The sequence below is a fragment of the Grampus griseus genome (genome assembly GCF_964374135.1).
Source record: "Grampus griseus genome assembly, chromosome: 7".
Taxonomy (NCBI): domain Eukaryota; kingdom Metazoa; phylum Chordata; class Mammalia; order Artiodactyla; family Delphinidae; genus Grampus; species Grampus griseus.
In genome coordinates, this window is record NC_139001.1 from 69,467,819 (window position 1) to 69,491,976 (window position 24,158).

Sequence of the window (24,158 nt, forward strand, 5' to 3'; positions counted from 1 at the left end):
TTCCAAATTCCACTCAGAAAAGGTATCTAGGCTTCTCTGATAGGCATTAGGGCCTATAGTGGGGGATAGGATGAAAACATCTAGGGGTGGGGTGTCAGAGACTGCTGGGAAACCAGCTGAGGTCTCGAGAGAGAGACCCTGAGAACCTGGTCTTTAGGGCGTTTTTTGCCAATGGACACGCTAGCAGGTATAGCATTTTTACAGTTCCTGGTCATCACACTTCAATGCCTTCAACAGATACCAAGAGAAAGCGGTGGCTTGGGGAGAGTATTGCTGTTGTTAGTATTGGTGGTTTTAGGATTTCTGGAAACCACATTCTTTCTGCCAGTTTCCTCTGTTATGAAGAAGAAAGACTAACAGAGAGATATTTTTCACGTGGAAAGCTAGATTTTATCACACCTAAAAGTAAAGAAAACTGGGTAAACTTTCATTCCACAATAGTTTTGAATCTCATGTTAGTGGGAACATAGGTTCAAAGAATAAGAAAAAGGTGGTTATATGAAAATATAAAGGGTGATCTATTTAAAATTGCATCTGCTTTTAGGCACACTACATTGTTCACTAGAATTAGTCTACTGTGAGAAGTAATCTGACACATATTTTAAACAATTGAGTTTTTCTGGTGAAAAGCATCACTTGACTTATTTACTTTAAGGAGTACCTAAAATATCATGACATAAAACTGTTGCTTGAACCAAAGAAAAATAGAGAAAGAGTTTTCACTATGGATCTGTAGAGTACAGGAAGAAAAGCAATCTCTAAGTCTGATTGTCTCAAATTCTACACATATTCCCATGGCTGGCATTTTATTTTGAGCTCGTAAACCTAGAGTTCACATTTTTAAAAATCAGAGACATGCCATATTTTTAATGAGAAAGGGTCCACAAGCATATATTTCAATAGGTTTGAGAAACTGCCCTTCTCATGACTGATTTTCTTCCAAGACGTCTAGCAAATCAGAGCTACTGTGAGGATGACTCTATCAGACTGTGGCAGGGATCTTTGGGAAAAGAAGATAAAGCACGTTTTAGAATAAAATATTACTTCTGCTTGAGCCAAGCAAAGAAATACATGAAGATTTTAAAGCCTTGTTAAAAGACAGAAAATATCAACCAAAAGTCTTTGAGAGAGCCTGTTGAGTAACTTACATTAACCTCCTTTTGGAGCAAGTGGTGGAGGTATTCGAAGGAGAGAAAGAGAGGGAGAGGGGGAGAAGAGGGAGAAGGAGAGAAAGAGAGAGAGAACATGAAGTAATCCCCCAGCTTTATGGGGTGAAGACTCCTAGACTCTCTGCACATCCACTGCTGGTGTTGTTTATGCTGTTTAAGATAGATATGACACTGAAGCAGCATGCCATTTTGGGGTGACAAAATCCATCAATAAGAGATAACCTCGTCTAATATCGCCTCTTTTTCTAACCCATGTTTCCAGATAGTTCTCATGAAGATAAAGCTTGCAGTTTTGGAAGCATGCTGGTGCGTAAATGGAAGTTCCCAGCTTTGCAATTTCTTAATTCAAGGGATAAATTTTCTTTATCAAATATAGAAATTTGATGTTATTATTAAATACAGTTCTAAGAGGTTTGTTGATTTATATATGATGCATTTGTATAAGTCATGTGGGGAAAAATGTTTACTCAAGTTTCAAACCCTCTTAAAGAGCTGAGTGGTTATAGGAACACTGTAAACACTCAATGTGACACTGGATCTAAACCCAAGACTCTCCACGCCTTTTGCCTCCCCAAAACTCACACAAAGAACATAGGCTGACCAGGTTTCTAGAAGACACCATTTAACAAAAGGAAATGCAACCAAGGAATAGGTTTGAGGGAAAGGGTCTTACCTTTGGGGAATCAGCTTCTAGAGTGATTAGGAAGGGGAGCTTATGACAAAAATGTAATATAAAAATTAAGTAGAAAAAGTTAATTTAAGGTCATGAAAATAAAGGAAATTAATAATTAAACACCGTCCCAAATCCCTCAATCACTCTTTAATAAGAAGAAATATCGGCATAATACAGAGATTTTCTTCAGATCAACATCTAAGAAGACTGGATGGTTTGAACTCTTATTTATAAATTCTGGAAAATGCAGTTGGAAATCCTGCGATGACTCTTGATATTTAAGGACACACTCTTCCCACCTCATGCATTTAAAACTATCATCCACAACTGCAGGAGTTGTTTGTAATGTTTGCATACAGAGAAGAAAAAGTGGATAAAACTTTCTGGAACTGAAAATTTTGGGGTAAAAAGGTTAGGGAAGGTTTTTCAGGGGGTTGGAATAAGGGACTGGAAATAATCTAAATACAAAATTACCATTGCATGTGCCATATGGGTTTTACAAAGGACAACAGGAGAATGAAAAACATGGTCAGACATCTAAGGGGGTCCTGAGAAGTGGGTGATGAGGGAATACACTAAAATCCTACTGCAAAAGAGTATGCTAAAATGAATGTCCAAAAATGTCCTGCATTGGGACTCATTTATAGCACCATTTCTCCCCACTGTCATAGTTTTGGAGTGAGCTTTTAATTTGAAAGGGAGATGTTGAAAACATACCAACAAATGTGATAATTGCGATTTCTATCCACTTTTTAAAAGAATTTTCTGAAAGATTTTAGATCTAAGTTCAATGGAAACCAATGCTATTCTTTTAACGGATTCATGTCATTAAATGACTGGGATCATTATAAATTCACATTATTTTAGAATTCAAACCTTTTAGAAGGAAAGCTTGACTCCTTATCTTTTGAGTTATCGGCAGTAATCAGAAGGTTCCTCCACAAGGCAGTCTTTGACATTTCATCAGAAATATTGATCACAGATGGATCATCTCTAGATAGGAGTTTACCCAAAATGAAACAATAAACATTAAATAAGAAACTGCAGTTATCTAGCGATAGACACTAAATATAGGACAGTCTTATGCCTCTGTACAGTATTTTTGATAATTAAAAATTAAGTATTAAATAGTTCTCTCTCCAAAAATTATGAAGAATAAAAATCTAAATGAAAGATTCTAGTTATATAGAAACTGGTTTGGGGTACAGTTTTCCTAATCCATTTCAAATGACAGAGTTTAGGTTCTGCATGTTCATTGCTGGGCCTCTTGCCTCTACATTCATAGCCCAGCAGAACTCTTCACCCCTCTGCTCAGACTCGACAGTGGCTCCCACCCACTCAAAGTAAAAGCCCAGTGGATGGGCTGTAAGGCCCTGTCCCTACCCTTACCCTCTAACTTCACCTTCTGCTATTACACCCCTGGCTCCTTCCTCTCCAGCCACAATGCAATGGCCTCCTGACTGTCCTGGGACACTACAGGCTTTCTGCTCCCTCAGGGCCTTGTACTTGCTCTTCCCTCTGCCTATAACATTCCTTTATGTGGTATAACCCTTTCCTTCCTTAGTTCAAATGTCACCTGCTCAGATAGGCCTTTGCTGACTGCTCCATTTAAAATTTCTGTTTCCATCGTCTCATAGCAACCTCATCCCTCTTTTTTGCTTTAAGATTTTGTTGCACTTTTCACCATTTGAAATACTGTATTACATGACTTGTTCATTTGTTTATTTCCTGTCTCCCCCCACCTCTACTCTACTTGAATGTCAGCTTCATGAGAACAAGGATTCTTGCCCATTGGTCCACTGCTGTTCCCCCACGACCTAGACAGAGCCTGGCACTTGGTATCCACTCAATAAATATTCATTGAATAAATGAAGGCAGCCTGTGTACTTGACAGAGGTTTTTCCAAATGACTGGGGGAGTCTGTAATATCAGGGCCTGTACTATGCTGCGTGCAGTTTTTACATTTTAAAACTGCACCAATTATAGGTGCCATTTAGAACTCTCTAAAACATTCCCAGGGCTAGAAAGGCAACCAAATATCAACAGAGATAAAACACAGGCCGAGTCAAAGAAAGTTTCATTGGGTGAGAAATCAGCGCTCTTCTTACCACACGTAAAAAAAGATTCTCTGCTGTGGAAAAAGTCATGTTCTAGAGAAATTCTAAGCTGACCTCACATGCCGCTCATTGTGGACATTCACAAGAGGGCAACAAATTCAATTTTTAAGAGGAACACTGAGAGTCTGAAGCAAAACAGGTCTCACAGGCGCCTTCCTTGCCCAATCTGGACATGTGTTCTTTAATACCTCTAATTCATCCAGCCCTTGGTAACTCAAAGCATGAAATCAACTAGTTTCCAAAAGAGCGTCATGTAGAATATAAGTTTTTCATGATATTATGTGAAAAAGACTCTTGCGAGCAAAAGAGTTTAGAAAATGCTGGATACAACAAAGTTAAACTTTTTTTTTTAATGCCAGTACTAGAGTCTTTAATGTGCCAATGTGCATTATGAATCTCTAAATTAAAATGTGGTATGGAACATTTTTCAGACTAATTAAACCACAAAATCCTTTTAAGAGGGGTACCACAAGGGACTAGGTAGATTTCCATAGAATACAGTTGGGAATACGCTGATTCAACTAAACAATCAACAGGATTTTAAAATTTAAATATTGTAAAAAAAAAAAAACAAGAAAGAGAGAGAGAAAGAAAGGAAAAATGCCTTCTAGACTTGTGCTCACTCTTAAGTGGTAGATGATAATTATATTTTTTTAATCTAGGGAATATGGTCTTACAGTCAGACCCTGAAGATCCACTCCTATTTTTTAACTCTATGAAAAATCTCCTCAGACAAACGTCTTCTATGCTCTTTTACTGGTATGGCCCTATATTATCCTTAAGCACTTTGAGATCATATACATAATTTTTTGCCCAATACTTTCAAAAGTTTTATTATAACTTAGAGGAGTCTGCTTTTTTTCTCTTTTTGCTCTTTGTGCATAAAGAAGATTAGCACAATCTTCTTTATGGAGAGTGACATAAATATTTCCTAAAACGGCTGGTATCCCTGAATCCTTCAATTCAGGAAATGGCTTATCTCTTTGGAAGTGTCTTTTTGAAGGGGTCAACGCTGTTTTTCCCCGAGTTCATTTACATGTGATGAATTCAATAAATACCTAGCTCATTTATCCCAGAATTAAATCTTGACCTGTCTTCAGGTACTACTTTCACAGAAGATGAAAGAGAGCTTTCGTATTCATTATAAAATAGGAGAAGACTTCAGACAACAGCTCCCTGCCTCGCTTCATTTTAAGCAACTTGGCTATAGTCAGCATCTAGTGGCAGAACTTAGTACTGGGACAGGGTAATCTAACACCTAGTTTCAGTTCTTTCTACTCTAACATAACCTCAACAAGCCTCTATAGTAATCCACACATACGAAATTCTTCAGTAGAGTGTATAACAACACATTCCAGTACTCATATTGGTGTGTTCTTACATTTATATCTTACCTATAGTGCCCCTCCAATGGGAGTTGTACTGTGCCCTCATCTTCCATAGCCAGCATACTTTGTTCTTCCTGGAAAGATAAGTGTAAAATATACAAAGTGAACCTGATGAGTCTCCACTTTACATTAAAGAAGAAACAGAGATTAATGGTTCACTATCTCATTAACCTCAGAACCTTCCACTTTGTTTGCATGTATTAATGCTAGCACAGGTCTTTTCAATAAAGCATCAGCTACCGAGAACATAAGTAATTAATGAGTCTTACACCACAAAGTAATTTAAATGCTAACAATAACCTCCCTTATGTCACTCAATGTAAAACATGGTTATTTTCCAAGAAGATTTTTTTTTTTAAATAATCTAAATTTTACAAGGACAAACATATGGGTAATGTAATCGTTTTCATTGTTGAAATTACATTCCCAGAATGCTCTGTTAGAAAGGAATGAGAGATGTATTTAGGGCAGTGGTTTTCAAACTTTAGTTTATATCAGAATCACCTGGAGGGGTTATTAAAAATACAGATTACTGGGCCGCACCTCCAGAGTCTGAGTCTGTCGGTTTGGAGCAGGGCCCAAGTAACACATCTAACAAGTTTCCAGGTGATGCTGATTATGCTGGTCCGAAGACAGTACTTTGAGACTTGGAAATAGACAGTAGAAGGTATCTTTCTCTATGGACCAAAACACAGGAGTGCTTTCCACTTAGACTCGTCGTAAGCTTTTGTTTTAGGCCTCAGATTTCTTCTTACAATGACCATATTCCACCCTCCCCCAAAGGATGGTAATGCTTCATACATTCATTTCTTCATATATAATGTTTTAAGAGTATAGCTTTGGGATGAAGATAATCTTATGTAGCACTGAAATGTCCTGGTTTAGTTTTCAATAATGTTATAGTTAACCTTTTTCCATGTACCAAAAAATAAACAGAGTTATCTCCAGATTATAGCTCCTATTTAATGCATTTATTTTCAAGTGGGTCAATTAGGAATGTTCAGGTTTAGAGAACTATTTGGGGCCATTTAAAAATGTTAGAATTATTGGCTCTAGTTCCAGAACTGGAATTTTAAGTTGTGTAGAGATGAAGAGCTAGGTGACTTTCCTGACCAAATGGGAACTGAAGACGGAAAACAGGGAAGGCCCTGGAGCCTCATTGCTTTCCCTCTTTCAGTAGCTTAGCAGTAGCTTGGCTGGTCTAAAGCAGGTTCCAGAAACACATGACCTTTGGCTGATGTCATTATTCCTGCCATGCAAGACTGTTCCTAGGGTCCTCAACTTGCATGCTGCCTAGTCTAAAGAACCATTGCCATATTTCTTGTTACTTAAAGAAACAGTGTTTTCTACAGTCTCTTCAGCTAACCTATGAATATATAACGTAATGTGTGGGCAGGTCTCGTTTTTACTCTTGAAGTGCTCTCCCTACACATCCAACCTGTGACTAAGGCAGGCTCCCCTCTGCTGGGACCTTAGCCATGCTGCATACAGAAAAGCTATGCTCAGCCTATGCTGTGAATAATGGAGAGGCCAGGGGACTGTATGAGATCTGCCACTTCTCTGCTTATAAACTACACCCCCCCGCCCAAACACAGTGTTATATTTATACTCTGCGGTGTTATGGGCATGTGTCTGTTACCCCTTTGCATTACAGGAATTCATTCTATTCTCTTTCCCTGTTACTTTTCAAGGAAAATTTTTCTTTTAAGACCTCTCAGATGTACATTATTTCTTATGTATTATGCCTATTCCCCATGTTATTTGGAGATACCATTAGTACTAATTCATGGTGAGTAGACAGTATCATTGGTTTGAAATTAAGCATTAGAGCAGAGCTAATCTGTAGTCTAAAATGATGCATGCCTTGCAAATGGGTTAGTCTCTCTATATGGAAATAATACATGTGCCATATTAATTTATATGCACATCATTGAGGCCATGGGCAGAACGTATGTATACTTTCAGGAAGAAAAGGTTATCTTAATGCACATGGAGGAACATAAAGAGAAAATATTCAGCAACCCCAAACACTATTTAAGTAAAACCAAATACAAACAAAATGTAATTCTTTCCTTGGTTGTCCACTGAAAGGTAAGCTTGGTATGTAGTATCTTTTCTGACCAACTTGGAATAAAATGTCAAGAAGTCAGGTAGAAAAGGTTTAATAAAGAGTAAAATTCTAAAAAAGCCATCAGTGCTTAGGTTACCTGGCAGCAGAAAACTAAGGCTCGAGATTCAATCTAACAGCAAAAAATTGGACCAAAGCTTTGGGAACAATTTTGGTTTTTTCCTCAGATGATTTTCCACTTTTCTCTCAAATTGCTTTCAATAATTATTTTGCACTCTGTGGCTTGTTAGCATGTGTGGGCTTTATACTAGTCATAATTCTATCCAAACAAAAACTCATCACCTCTAAAGATAGCATTTCCAAGCCATGCTTATCTGAAGAGAAGGGTGGCAGAGCAGCCGCTGCCTTCAGTGCCAGAAGGAAGCTGGGTGGGCCCCAGAGCTCGGGGATAGAGGGCCGGCTGCATCCTAGGCAGCACTGTGAGGAAGCCAAAAATTGAGACTTTCTGGGGAGGAGCAGTCAAACCAGGCACCAGCCGTCATGACAATCACAACCTAGTTTATCTCAATCATACAGGAAAAGAGAGAGAAAGCAAAAAAGCTTACTGGGTATCCTTCACTTTATAAGTCTGAAGTATCCTAAAATGAGTTCCATTCAGCATTTCATTTACACAGTGTCCATCAAAAAATATGCTGAGCTCTACAACATGGAGATTTTACAAAGGATGATGATCAAAATTTTCCCAAGAGCACCTGAGGGGTTTTGCCAATTTGACTAGAGGAATGTCCATATTCTGATTTGAACACCATCTTTTAATTGAGAGGGCCAAAGCATTGTTCGGATACTACGTAAGTGAAGGACAGTTAATGCTATATCCAGTAAAAGGCAGAAAAATAGAGGCTTAAAAAAAAATCTATTCAATAGCACTCAAATATTTACTGAGCATGTATTATGTGCTAGGCACACAGTGAATAAAAAGAATAATCCAGGAGCTATTCATGAATCCATTCAGCAAATACGTATTAAGCATGATCTTCAAGACAGGTAATCTGCTAGGTACTGGGTATACAACAATGAAAAGAAAGCCATAAACTCTACTCTCAGAGGATGAGAAGGATAGGACCAGAGGCAGTGGTATCTGGGCCAGTCTTATCTGATCAGTTTGGTAATAGAAAGGAAGAAATTTAGGTGGGAAGATACAATATGGGTCAAGGATAAAAGGTAGGAATAAATAGGACATGTTTGCACGACAATGAACAACTAGCCTGGTTGGGGCCAAAGGCCTGTGCTGAGTAGAAAAGGAAAATAAAATCAGGGTTAAATCGTGGTGTGTTTTGATGAATACGATCTTATATATAAAATTACATCATGAATCTGAATTATAGTTTGTGACAGTGTAAAAGATACAATTCATATATTATGATACCTAACAAATGCTCTACCTAATGAAATAGGTAACATCTGTTACTGTATCCATTTCTCATGTAAAGTCTGTATCTGTGTAGGAGCCCTCAAATAGCTCAAAGTACAAACAACAGCAGCACAGAGCCAATGTTCATAAAGATGTCTATCGTATTAGAGAGAGATAACATTCAGCAGTTTTAGAATTCATAGATCTTAAAAAACGGAAGGGACTTCAGAAATCAAGTTTAACCCCTTTATTTTTACCCAAGAAGACAACAGGGCCTACAGAACCTAAGAAGTGTTTGATCATTTCCTTCTCCAATTACTAATAGAATAGATAATGCTACAAGCATCACACACACACACACACACACACACACACACACACACACACACATACATACACACTTATAATAATGTGTAAACCATAAAATGTTATATTTATAAGCGGTATTCCTTAAAATTTCCAATATGTAGAAGAGCCAATACATACGACAACTCACTTTAACAATGAAAACTGAAAAGAAAAAATACGGAGGAGAAGTAGTCTATACAGAATTCATGGATGCAACATGTTTTTTCATCAGAATATTTGATTCAGTTTCTCTAATTGACTTATCTAAATTATTATAAAATACAATAATTCTTGGATTTAGAAGACTATATTCTGGTGAGGTAAAGTCTGTGGGTTTAGGAGAGGTCTTGCCTTAAATTTTAGCACAGCTCAGAATCATCTGGAGGTCTTGTTAACACAGAATCTGGCCCTATCTCCAGAGTTTTAACTCAGTAGGTTTAGAATTCAGATTGTAACAAGTTGACAGGTGTTGGCTGATACAGCAGAGGTCATGGGACTACACTTTGAAAACCACTGCTTGAGGAAGAAGAATATGCTTGCCTTGCTCTAAGATTCAATTAGAAATAACATTTGCCTGTGCAATCATTAGGCCATGCTTCCCAAATCCACAACCAATTCTGATCTTTCTGAGCAGTAAGACACATTCTCTAATTTGTTTAATGGCACTTGTTTTTAGATTGCTTTTCCATCTTCTTGGCCTTGCTCATGAGACTGCTTCATACAGATCACAAGTCCCACTCGCCCCCCCTCCTTTTTTTCCCTACAGCATATATGTTAGAGTGAACCTCCCACAAACCAAGAGGTGTCAATATCATGATCACTGCACAGAGTTGAATTTCCAGGATTTATCTAACGTTAACCTCCTTCTCCCTCACCGAGGAGCAAACATTCTGCTGGGGCTTACTGCTTTAACAGCAGCTCTTTTGTCAAATGTGTACAATGTCCTAGAGAATACTGAAGTAGGAAGGAAAGCGTGTTGGTACTCTGAGCACATTTGGACATCCAGAATTTGATTCTGCAGTCTTCCCTTTACACAGAGCAATGTGCAAAATGTCAGGGTTCCAATATTCATTTCTATCCTGATTATAATCCTTTCTTTCTAAAAACTGAAGCATATGCATATGCATATGCATGAAGTACATGAAAATTTGGAACAGAAGCTCTGCGACCTTGGACTGGCCTGTGTAGCTATTTATTCTGCTTAACTCATTATTGAATTTTAAGGTCAAACTAATGTTTTCTCAGTGCCATAAGACCAGAAGTGGGCTACTGATAGTAAAACCTTGGATGATAAAGGTACAAGCTTGTAACTATCATCAAAAGGACAAGAGGTGAGACTATTTTAAATTCAAGTCTCAGGGAGCTGAGACATTTCTGCTCTTTACCATCTTTCCAGATCACAATCAAAGTTATGCAATTAATTTGAGTAATTGCAGAAATGCAACACTTTTTGAAGAACTTGTTCATTTACCATGTTAATATACAATCTCTTGGAAGACTGAGCCTTGGTATAAGATGCCAAGTAAGAAGATCACATCCTTCGGTGGAGACCATAGCCTCAAGCAAATGGAATACCGAGATCTGGGTGACCAAGTAGAAATTCAACCAGAATCCAAGTTTTAGTGTAATCCTTCTTAAATCTTCCAACTCTCTATACTGATCATATTCTTTTAATACTAATTCCAAGTTAGAAAGTTAATATCTTTAATTTAACTTTTCTCTCTACACTTCTCAGATGGAGAATTTTCTTTCTTTGCACTGGTCAGACTATATTTTAATGTTCAATTATGGATTATTTCTTGACTGTATTATTTGTTTACTTGTTTCTTTCCATGTACTGAGGATCACATTAAAGTATCATCATATTAATCTATTTGAGAATTTAAAGGTCTGTAAACCTGCCTGATTAATGTATTACAAGGCATTTTCCCTTACTTTTTCTCATACGCCGAACCGAAGGATACAGCTGTAACTTTGCCTCAATAAATCTTTAATCTCTTTTTGAATCCTTTTAGAAAACTTGAGTTCTAGGAATTTTGGTAATATTTAATTACTTCTAAAATCTTTATAACAATCAGAAAACAGTCAACACCCCATTGGCGTACAATGGGTTCATAATATAAAAAGGTTAGAAGCTCATTACATAGCATCTCTGCCTATCTGAAGTTAATAAATTCCAAAATGGACATATGGCACACATACATATAAGTACCATACATATGTAGCTATGTGAATGGTTCTGGGCAATGGAAACGGCAGATTCTAATACATTTATGATTACTGTCAAATTTGTTCTCTCCTATTTCACAGACATATAAAGGAAGAATCTGAAATTTTCTTTGAATGAAAAAAGGGAAGAATATTAAGCATAATATATTATATATACATATTATTTTTCTTTTTACAAAGTTTTAGAAGGGCAAGAATGTTCCACGGTATGGATATGGCCTAAGGAGAATGCTGTAAAAGGAATGATTGTATGCCTGGGGGTGTTGCTAGCTTATTCCTACAGAATTAGTCGAGATATTTGACAGGAAGTCAAAGCAGGAAAATAAAGCAAAATTACATTTGTAAGTTACTGCATCAGAATACTTAACATTCTCATTATCAGAAAGACTATGCGGAAGCTTGTGGTCAATGAGTTTTGTATTCAAAGTTGTCTTCCTTGGAATTTAAACCTTCTTAGAAATTGTTTTCAACCTGAATAAATTTTAATTATGTCAAGCATGGATACTTTAAGGCTTTAGTGTTTCTATATTCTTGTGTTTATTTATTTACATTTATCTTACACCAAATTCTGTCATATTCTTCTTGAACAGTACCTGAGGATGAGAGCATACCTTTACTAAAGCCCTAAAAACAAACAGAAATTATCCAAATATCTTAGTTAAAGCACTATTAAAAAAAAACTCTCATACTTAAATGAGAATATATCAACTTGGAAAAATAGTTAAAGCACTATTTTTAAAAAATTCTCATACTTAAGAATATATCAAACTTACAAAAATAAAGAAACATGATAATTTTATAATGACATTTTTAACATTATATAAGTATTGCTAGAAGTATGATACTAAGTATGACTTCTACAACATTTGGGAAAATTGAAATAGTCATATAGAATTAAGATACACCATTACGATCAATCTTTAAATGTGGAATCCGTTGTCGGTAATAGGACAACATGGAAAAGTGAAGAAATGCCAGACAGTCACATATTATGTAGACTTATCTGTAATCCATTAGACTCTGTGGCCTAATCTGGACTCATCTAATGGCTAAGTAAAACCTAAGACCATTGAAATGTTTGCAAACAAATTCCCCAAAGGAAAGAGGAATATACCTATGGTTTGAGAAAATACACCACAGGTAGGAAACTGAATACATTTACTGACTGCTGTATAGGAGAAGAAAAAATGGAAAGAATAATGCGTAAGTCTCACCAAGTATTTTCTTTCATATTTATTTCCAGTTACATGAAAATTTTATTCTTATATTTTACAATCTATGGACCCGATCATTCTGCTAAATGATGAACTTGTCATTTTTTTCATTTTTACTCTTTTTAGTTTTTACATACTTTAAAAATATTATGATTACTAGCCTTCAAAATAGACCCAGGCTTATACACTAATTTAAATAAGTCATAAAACTTAAAACCAATTGTTTTAACATATGAAACAGAATAGGACAAATCAGCAGTCTGTGAAAGTAATTAAATACCCAAAGTTTCTCTAACAACATTTACTCAAAGCACTTTGAAAGCAAATCAGATCAACGTGTTTTCCTCTTAAGTATTTCATCTATTTCAAGAATAACTAATTTAATCTTTTAATTAGAATTAGAATCTTTTTATTAAAACTTTGCTCCCTAGGAAAATACCAACAGTAATAATGTCTTTTTTTTTTCTTCTCACATATTCAACCAAAAAGCAATCATTGCATGACTATAATTTGGAAAAATTTAAGCATCAATAAGTTTCTGAAATCCTGAAGGGAGGAATCAGAAAAATAAACTTTGCAGTTATCAGGATAGTGAAGGACAAAGTATTTGCATATTTCATTAGGGTTTGGTTTACTCATGTAAGATTTGTCCTCTCTCTGTTCAAGTTCCAGCTTGATGATTTTAAACATCAATCTTCCAAAATAGTCCACCTGTGTTTGTTAGTAGTCACTATCTAAAGCTAAACACAAAAATTTAGCTTTGCAAAGAGCTATTACTGTGCAAGTGTTCCTTTTTCTTTTCTTTATAAGATACTGATTTTGCTCTGACTTACTTCTTTTTCAGCATCTTCTAGTTTCTTTTTCTTACTCTCAGGCATTAAATCATCCAACCAGCTGAGTTCCCGTTTGGTAAACAGCAAGTCCATCAACTTTCTTACAAATACCAGAGCTAACACCTGAAGTAAATAATAAAGCAGTTTAAAACAGGGAAAAAATATAAATGGAAGGTTTAGATTTGTTTGTTTTTTGGTACAAACAAGTCAACTTCAATTAGGGCTGACATTAAAGTGAAATCTGAAGATATGTGCGTATAAAAGATATTGAGTGTACTTTTGCTTCCTTCACTTCCTTTTCTTACCACATCTCCAGAATAATGGCTATCATTTTACCCATTATACAAGTCATTTAAAGAAGCAATGAAAAAAACTATATATTTGACTGTTTCCTTAAATACACATAGTTAATAGTTTACATTATTTTAAATGAACATTAAATCATTATTACCTATGCTGATGATATTTTAAATTACTTATAGTAATTCAAGTTCATTTTATTTTTGAAGTATTTGAAACTGGTTTAAAATAGTTAATAAAATTTGATTTTATATACTCCAATAAAGATGTTAAAAAAATTTAATTTCAAAAATCCCCTTACATTTTCAAATTTGCTAGTATATCTGTAAAGTTAAATTTTGAAAGTTTACGTCTTCCACCCAACTTCAATTAATTCAAACTACTGCTAATATTCAGAATGATAGAGATGAAGCTAGTATGAATCACTGAAATTCATATATAATCTGAAACCCAATCTTAGTTACTAGTTTTAGTGGCTAAAGTTTATACCAAGATTTCCAAAAATTGTTCAAAATTATTCTATTGATCCAGTTTGTTCATGGATTTTCAAAGAGAGCAGAAAATCAGAGGAGGAGAAAAAGAGTTGAGTTAGAAGTTTCATACCATCATGGGAAAGACAATAGCAGCTCTTGAAACTTTTATTATCCACAAAAGGCCAAGGCAACTCATCTGAATAACTGTGAAGAGATGGACTTTTCGAAGTGGTACATGCCTTAGATATATAAAATCTGGTTGATGTTTTGCAGGCATCCAGAAGAGCTTTATTCTATCGAAGAACTAGAAGATAAACAGACTAAATTGCTTTTTACAGACAGCAATAGAAGTAGGATAAGTAAATGTATACTATGGTCCAATATATGGTAGATCACACTTAAGTTGACATCAGGACAATACTATTGTTAAGCATACACTCTGAAATAATACAGTTTCAGTTTTATAATATCCCACATTTTCTTGAATATGGACACATGTTATAATTTAAAAGAGTTTAATAACATTAAAGCCAATGCTAAATGTTGCTCCCTCAGAGAGTATAGCCTTGAAAGAAAACATTATCATCATCCTCTTCATCATCACATCACAATTTCTTCTTTTACCTGCCCCTTAAGCACTAGGGTTTCCTGGACTCTTCTTTCCTGAATAGCTCATCCGTTCCCATTGTTTCAATTTTCACGTACTTGCTAAAGACTTTCAGACCTCAACTCTACTTCAGCTCTGTCTGTCTTGAGCTCTCAACCCACAACCAGCTGCTGAGTAGGATGTCCTGACCTCCTTAGTTTGACTCTGCTGTTTTGGCCTTGCCACTTTGATCCCCAACAAGGTTTCGGTGCTGTTTCGGTGGTGTTGTAAAAATACAAACATCTTGGCCATAAAGATTTAACCTAGATGAATTATTGTTAATAAAGTATTTTTCAGAGCAAATTTTAACTCCGTTTAATTTCTTGATCAAATTTGATCTTCAATCACATTTTACTTATCAACAAACTGTACCACATGTTAGCTTTATTTTATGTGGATCATTTTGTTTAATTTTCTCAGGCCAAATTTTGCAGTTTTCAATATTTCCAACAAGAAGCGATGATTCAGAAAATGACAGTTTCAATCAGTCAGTTCTATATCATACCATTTCTACAGGAATATCTCCTATGCATTTTAAGAGTAATATCAGATTTAGTCCTTAGCTACTTTATATAAGAAAATTGTAAGCAATTCTCATCAAATATTCCAAAATTACTCTAATATGCCAAGGAACAAATGCCCATGAAGTCAAGTAAGTGTTAGTGGCAAAACATCATGTTTGTCCAATAAAGATGTTAAAAAAAAAATCATGTTTTACCAAAGCCTCCTAATATCCCAAATTCAACATAAACCCATCTTTCCTTTTGTGTGCAGCATGACCTTCCCTCAGGCTTCTAAACCAGAATCATACATAGTTTAGCCCATCCACTGTTCATTTATTCATTCATATTCATTTATACATTCCAAAAAATTTGTTGAAAACCTTCTATGCAGAGTACTAAGTGCTGAATTTGTTTCTGGTTTATCCATTTCTATATTGTTCACAAATATTTCACTGGGTCTTTTTATTTCTACCACCTAAATATGTCTTAAAATTACATGTCATTAAATAAATAAAACTCTGCGCGGTGGAGGTGGCAATAGGGAAGAAATAAAGTAAAATCCTTGGGGTTATAACCGAATGTTTCAATTTCTATAGAACTAATTTTTCCCAGCCACCATTTCTCCATTTGTGAAGTTATTTTATTGCATAAATGTACTTCAGTGTGTGAGTGCTTCACTTGTTATTGCTTAAATGGCACATTTGCTTTACTTTGGATTCCTGAAGTGCTGGAGTGAATATAAATGTGGTTATATATCAGAGTACAGAAACAGCATTCATGAGAACACGAATCTGTTTTTTCTGCCATGTTGCACAGTGAGAAGCCTAGATAAGTTTCTTAATATTACTGAACAGGTAACACATAGAGCCCTCCAACAAACAGGGTAACAAATTGACATGCTTCCTGAACGGTTGATATTCGGCACATTTTTAATTATTATTACTCAAGTAATGATAATCATGCTAAACGTATTCTGAGTTTTGCATTTGCCTTTGATCTTGTCCTAATATCAGTATCCCGTTTCCCCATCCAGTGAACCACAAAATACCAAATAGGAATTTCAACTCCCTGAGTTTGGGGCTCACTTAAATTTTCACTAACTCTGTTTCTCAGTGTGAAACCCTATTTGCTGTTTCATTGGTGCTATTTAGAACTCATTGTACTTTTCTCATGGGCCTTTGATAATGTTTTCCTCAATTTTCATTTGAAAGATTCACACCCCAAATAATTCCAAAATTTGACATTCTTGTTTAGTTCCAAACCTCACGGGTATAAAATCATGTGAGTGGAATTAGGGGGAAAAACCTGTTGCAGCCTATTAAAATGATTTTACTTTGTTTCTTAAACTTCTGCTGCTGTATTGATGTGAGCCCGAGGCATAAGAATAAATACTTTTCACTTACGGTTGAAATTAGTACTCATGGAACCTCTGCCAAAGGCAAAAAACACCTAAAAAAACCCAGCAAAACAAATAAACAAAACCTTTTCAATACTCTTCCCTATCTGCCTTACCAAACCAGTTCTTTTAAAATATATTTTTCATACATGAAGTTACAGCTGAGCAAATTAAATGTAGTTTGAGTAAAATTAAATGCATAACACTTCTCAACCATCTCCTTCTCCCAAGTTAATTTTACCCAGTGGCAGGCTGAACAGAGTCATGCTATGTACTTTGGGTGTTCAGTGATCTTACAGTAACTTCATATTAAAGTTTTGCCTCGGTTCTGACATTCAGTAGTATCCTAAGGCTAAAGTGGTTTTCCTTCTCCCAAAGGCAGAAGCTGGTTAGTTGTTTATTCAGGAAAAGAGTTCCTGTGCTGCCTGTCCCTCAGTGTTGAGAGTTTAGCTAAGCTATTCCATAGTGTTGCTGCCTTATCATCCATTTTGTTTGATCAAGCAGCCTGAGGTGACCTTAAACTACCCTAACCCCTCATGCAAGTGTACGTCTTAGCTGCCTGTAGAGTCGCAAATAGATATAAGTTCCTGACGTAGCTTCTCCAACGGCCCTTGTGATCAGCAACCACCCCTGCCCCCCACTGCCTTCTCCTTATACACCCCTTAGATAAGACTCCCACAAAGCTTACCAAAACCCTGCTCTTTCGATTTGAAGAGTCCAATTCGGCCTTAGCCCAGCAACCCCAAAGCACTCCACCCACTGACCCTAATAAAAGCATGTGTCCCAAGTCCTGTCTCCCTCTCTCTGTCTTCACTTTGTCTGGACCTCCCCATGCGGCCCCTCAAGGCCAGGTACTTCCTGTGTAGACCTGTGAGTGATAAACTTCTCTATTTCAGTTTCTCTTGTGGTCTGTTGTTGAACCGCAGTTCACCATCCAGCACCCTGTGCTCCACTTAAAAAGTGTTAATTTGACAAATTCATAGCACTTATTCAGATGACTGTTCCTCTGTAGGTCTCTGAATGGCAGTGAGTCTGGCTTGTCAAAGAAAACGTGGTACTTTATATTGACTTTTAGCCAACAAAAACAAACTATACGTTACAATAAATAATCCTCAAAAGTAGTCTCTTTTTCAAGAAAATTTAAGTGTTTTGGAACAATAATGTTGTTATAAAACAAGATGATTCAAAGGCAAATTTAAGTCGAAACCTGTGTTAGTTCCCTAGTGCTGCTGTGACAAATTACAACTTGGTGGCTTAAACAATAGAAATTTATTTTCTCACAGTGTGGAGGCCAGAATTCCAAAATCAGAGTGTTGGTGGGCCATGCTCCCTCTGAAGGCAGTAGGGAAGAAAATTTCCTTGCCTCTTCCAGCTTCTGTTGGTTCCTGATGTACCTTGGCTTGTAGTGGCAAAATTCCAATCTCTGCCTCCACCTTTATGTGGCTTTCTTCCCTATGTCTCTTTGTGTCCTCTCCTCTCCTCTTCTTATAAGGACCCCAGTCATTGGATTTAGGGTTCACCCTAAATCCAGGGTGAGCTCATTTTGAAATCCATAACTAATTACATCTGCAAAGACTCTATTTCCAAATAAGGTCACATTGTGAGATTCCAGGTGGATATGAATGGTGGAAAGAGGCACTATTCAACCCACTACAGTAACATAAGCAGGAATAATTTGTCAACAGCCTCCGTAAAAATTTAGAATAATCTTGTGGTACTTTTGAAATGTGTCCACAGATTCTTTGGTATTATTCTCTTCAAGAGATGGACTCTAATTTCCCTCCCTGTGCGTGCGAACTGGACACAATGACTTGCTTCTAACAAATAGAAAAAAAGTGGAAGTGACCGTGCGTAACTTTGGAGATTGTCAATAGGCACAGTGACTTTGCCCTCATTCTCTCTCTTGTATTGTTCACTGGGATGGAAGTTAGCTTCTCTAGTGTGAGGACATTTAAGTGTCTGATGGAGAGGCCTCCTACCAATAGCCAGAGAGGAACTAATGTCTCTTGCCCTCAGCTATATGATAAGCCATCTTGGACATACACCTTCTAGTCCTATTCAAGCCTTCAAATGACTGCAGCTCTTGTCCACATCTTGATAGCAACCACGTGAGACATCTTGAGCCAGAATCACCCAGCTAGTAAGTTCCCAAATTCATGACCCACAGAAACCGTGAGATAATAAATGTTTACTGTTTTAAGCCACTAAGTTTTATAGCAATTTGTAATGTAGCAATGGGAAATTAATACAAAAACTATATTTATTTAACCAATACTTAAACAATTAATAAGGTTTTCCTTATTAATTTACAAAATAATTCTATAAAGACAATTGTAATAACAACAGGAAAACAAACATAAAAGGAAAAAATATCACCCAGGAGCTCATTACCTTAATAAATTGTCTTTATTTCTCTACCTTCCTTCTTAATCCACCCACACTCACAGTTTTATAAACCTATCATAGCTACAACTCATTTTTCCACTTTTTCACTTTGCATTTCACTTTGTCATAAGCATCTTTACTGTGTTATTTTTATAGTCATCATATTTATCAATTTTAAACTAATGTTCCTTAGATAGCTTAATTATTTTACTGCTGTTGAATAATTGGGTTGTTTCCAATATTTTGATAATATGTGTTACAAGGAACATCTTTGTGCAAAATTTTTTTTCTGTTTTCATAGATAGGTGTCCACATACATGATCACAGTATCAAAGATCTAAAGTATTTGGATATATTTTTAAATGTACTGCTATCTTTTTCTAAAAGGATTATAAAGTCTAAACCTTTTACAGTTTTAATATACTCATAGTAAACAAAAGTATCCTCAGATTATGAACCAGTTTGAAGAAATTTAATTGTAGTCTGAAAGCTGCTCCTCAGATAATGGCATTTTTTTAGCTACCACATGACTTAACATCAACAGACCTTAAGATAAGTCATCACAGATGTGCTTGTATTACTGTAATTTACCTGAATCCCTTTTAGCGATGAAGCACCCATATAAAGGAACACTCCATATAGCACTGGCATAGGAATAAACTGTAAAAGAACAATTAGAAAAAAGGCACAAGTTATTTTCAAATATAATGTGGTCAATATATTCTGCACTTCCAAAGAAAAACACAGAAAAATAAATAAATATTTTAGAAGCAGTATAGGGCAGAGCCAGAAGACATGGGTTAAAATCCCATCTCTAAGCACTTTTTAGCTGCATTACCTTAGGTAAGTTACCTAAGCTCTCTGTGCCTTAGTTTCCCAATATCTAAAAAGGGATAATAATAGGTCTGTTATAAGTATTTAATAGGTCAAAACCAATAAAAACACATATGATACGTAATAAACAATAAATATTAACTATTATTATTATGCTGCTTTAGGGAAATTTGAATTTTGTTTCACAATGGTAAGATATTTAGATTAAAGGTGAAGGATGGAGCTAACATCTAGACATTGTTCCTACACTTTACCAGATACTTGTAAACATGTGGATTGTTCAATTTTTCTCTTTTTATTGGAATACCTCAGCATCATTTTTTTCTCTATAATTACTTATATAACATAGAAATTAGTTCTTGCAAATTGTGTAAATTATTAAATAAAGGTAAACTTGTATAAATTATTAAATAATTCAATTAGAATTTTCGAAGTATGGACAACTAAAATGAGTTATAATTTAAAATACAATGAACACACCTTTGAAGTACCTGTCAAAATTATATGACAAAACAATTACTCTTTAATGCTCTTTAAAATGGATTCAACTATTTTATTTTATTTTATTTTATATTTAAGGATAGAAGTGAGACATACTTTATTTCATAAATTGAGATTAATTTTATACACAGAAAAATAGCTGTTAGTAAAATTATGATGGGGTTTAATAAACCCAAATACATTCAGAAAGTTCAGGATTCAACTACTTGAAACATAAAAAATAAGTATGTATAATAATGATGTTCATGTAGTAGTTTTATGAAACATTTAAAATACAAAACTGCATATGTGGCCGTGACCATGGCATTGCTTATCTCTGTACCTCCACCTTATATTAAGTAATATTAATTGCAAATATATCTGTCCACTGACAAGAAAATAGAAACTTTATTTTGTGTAGGCCTACAGTAAACTCAGGTCACAAGTCAGTCAGAGATGAGTGACTCTTTCCCATAACCTGATTTTCATTTCAAAATTACAATAATAATTTCCACAAATTTTACTCTGCCAGATTTAATTTTTTTATGTATTTAAGGATTCTAAAATATAGCACATAATTTCCCTTGTTAAGAAGCTATATAAACATGGTAAAAATTCATCACTTTCGTCACATGCCGTACAATATTTACAAATTGATGGCTTAGATTCAAATGAAATTTCTTAAACAATAATAAATATATTCTTCCTTCTCTCAAATTCATAAAGGCAGATTTCATTACCTTCAGAATACTGGTCATAAAGACTGATGAACCCATAAGAATAAAAATCATAAGCCCAGTAACCCTTTGCTCCCGAATGCCAAGAAATTTGGGTTGTTCTCCTGGAGCTGAACATTCTGATTCCAGTTTTAGGCTGTTGACATGAGTGATGGAGAGGACAGTGGCAGCCACAAACCACGGCAGGCCCATGATGGAGCACACACCAAGCATGACAGCCACCATTAATAGATCCAGATGGTACCCACAACCTTTCTGTTAAGAGAAAGAAAAGAGGATTCTCATACTACCTGAATTTGGCATAGAGACCAATGACACCACCACCATGGAATAGTAAAGAATAGAAAAGAGATACTATCTTGAATCTTGTATAACTGATTCTAAAATGCAAAATAAATTAAAAAGATAACAGTCTCAAAATATATAATCTACTTAAAGAAAAGTTGCAGGTGTTCCTACTGCAATTATGATTATAGTGGCTTCTACATATTTTAATAGGTTTAATGTAATTCTGGCTTAATGGTACATTAGTTTCCATTCTACTTCTGTTGAATAGGTAAAGTCATTATCAAATACAGTCACTTCACTTTGGTTCCTTAAATGGGCAGGTTAATTTGCAATTCATATGTCTAGTCTTTCATCATTAATTCATACGAAAAATATTGAGCATCAATTATATACCAGGCATCAGGCTGAGAAAACAAAGTATGGGCTGTGTCCACAGCAGAGCTAAGAATGGCTTGGTTGTGACTAGAAACCACTTCCTGACAATACCCAAGAAGCCTTTCTGTTAATATCTCCTAAAGAAAAACTCTTCTTAAACCCTCAGTTTCCAATTGCCCTGTTTTGTCTCAATGGTTGACTTTTACTGGGAAAAATAATATCATAGAACCTAAACTTCCATATATACTCATTTTTATCTTAATATATTACTACTGCATCTTGTTCTCATCTGTTTCAGTTTCAGCACTGGAAAAATTTGGCCTCTCCTTAAAGTGATAGTTTTTGTGTTTTCTATCTCCTCTATGATCCTCCTGTGCTATCACTGGCCTCCAGAGGATTTCTTGAACCAGGCAGGAAATGTAAATGAGGAAAAATGGGTGCAAGGGACATGTGGAGGTGTGGGGATCTGGAGACTGCTCCCTAGCGGAGGGTGATTAGCTAAGAGTTCTCTGAGGAGACAAACTGAAGAATGGAGAAGAACCGAGTTACCCTCTTCCTCCATCCCCTGTAGGAAATTGACAGTGTAAAGCCTCAGAGGCAGCAAATGGTACTTTACGTTCCAACTCTTAATGACTACTTCATGAGAGGTGCTGTAATAAAATGCTTAAGGGTATAAGTTCTGGAGACAGGTGGCCTGGAATCAAATGCTGGCTCAACCAATGATCTTGGGCAAATCATTTAACTTCTTGTGCCTCTGTTTCCCTGTCTGAAAAATGGTGATGATAACAGGAGACATCTTGCTGGGTTGTTGTGAGAATTAAATAATTTGCAAATGATTTTGCACATCATTTAGAACAATGTCTGATATTTTAGTAAGTACCCAGTAAATGTTAGGGGCTATTATATTCTAGCAGTTGAACAATACATTTTTCTTTTGTACTCACTTGTTTCAAGGATCCTCAATAAAAATATATAAATGTTTCTTAAGGGCAGGTAAACTTGTCATACAATTTCTCAGTATATCTCAGTTTTTAGTGCAATCATTGACGTACAATAAGCAATCATAAAGTTACAGATTGACTTTTTTAAAAGGAAATATGCATTATTGAAACAGTTTTTAGAATCAAACAGGTATAATTTTAAAATAAATATAGCTGCTAAAATTAGTATTATGAACACGAGCAAAATTTACCAATTATTCTAGAGGAATAATTTTGGCTTTTCTTACAGGCAGTTTTACCAAGCTGCAAGCAGTTTCCAGCTAATCTGAAAGCTATTAGAGCCTGGAGGGTGAAACATACCGAGTATCTGACATGTATTTGTCATGGCAGTGTTTTCTTTCTGCTATTTTATTTTGTTGTTTTATTAAGAAAAACACCCTTAAAATCGGTTGTACTTCCTTCCCTTTCTGCTTATCCCTGACAAATTATAAAAGTGTAGGAGATGACAGCGAGGAGAAAATGAGAGATGCCACATAAGGACCTTTTCCTCCTGCATTGTCACCAATTCCGTGGCACCCCTCCTTGGGTCAGCTGAGCTGGGGCAATGCTCCAGTTCACCCAAATGCCTAACCTCAATTTCCCTTGTGAATATGACTCTAGAAACCTTTTTTTGCTAGTAACTCAGGAGAGGTTTTCATTATTAAGAGATGGAGGGTGGGAAGAGAAACACCCTGGTGTCAGCATGACCAAAAAGGTGTAACCAGCTTCACTAGGGCCATACTCTGGTCCCCTGGCCCTTTTGCAGAACATTTTGGAAAATGTAGTTGCGTAGAACTCAAATTTTAGTCCCATTAAAGGACCACATCTTAACCAGTTAGAGGAGTGTCTTGTCCTGGGACCTCTGGAGTGTGAAGAATATAGAACAGCAAAGGACCTGACCCTTAAGCCTCCATCGCTGAGGCAATACAATGTGAATGGTGCCCCCTGGGCAGTTTTGCAAAGTTGTGGTACTGCTAAGAGAGAATGGAAGAGGTGCTAGTAGCTGAGAGGTAAACATTAGAGGAGGGCAAAGGACACGGGGCCTTGAGAGTCAGGCTTGTGCGTTTAGCACACCCTGGACTCTCCCAGGGTCCATGCTCCCTATGGCTTAATAATATGAGGAAGGCCTTCATGAGAGTGATTTCCTACAGCTCTTGTCTTAGTGTTTTAAAAATATGATACAAATGTAAACAGTGGGATTCTAGATTGCAGGAAGCAGACAAAATAATGCTTTCCGAGGGAATAATTTCCTTTTTAAACTTAGAAAGCAAGCTTTGTAAAGTCCAAGTAGATAATAAAAACAAAAATACA

General features: G+C 35.9%; 1 protein-coding gene across 9 annotated transcripts in view; it reads right to left on the reverse strand.

Annotated features, from left to right (window-relative positions):
- SLC4A10 (solute carrier family 4 member 10) overlaps positions 1-24,158 on the reverse strand; it is a gene marked incomplete at both ends in the record, with an annotated part of 310,037 nt that overhangs the window by 3,313 nt on the left and 282,566 nt on the right. For 8 of the 9 annotated variants that reach the window (XM_082658203.1, XM_082658200.1, XM_082658202.1 and 5 more), the window contains 6 exons: positions 2,719-2,835; positions 5,354-5,421; positions 13,451-13,573; positions 14,354-14,527; positions 19,745-19,813; positions 21,208-21,459. In XM_082658203.1, coding sequence (XP_082514329.1) covers positions 2,719-2,835; positions 5,354-5,421; positions 13,451-13,573; positions 14,354-14,527; positions 19,745-19,813; positions 21,208-21,459 — 803 coding nt within the window. Of the gene's footprint in view, positions 1-2,379; positions 2,526-2,710; positions 2,836-5,353; positions 5,422-13,450; positions 13,574-14,353; positions 14,528-19,744; positions 19,814-21,207; positions 21,460-24,158 lie in introns of those variants that run through there. The other variant, XM_082658195.1, reaches the window with a different exon arrangement.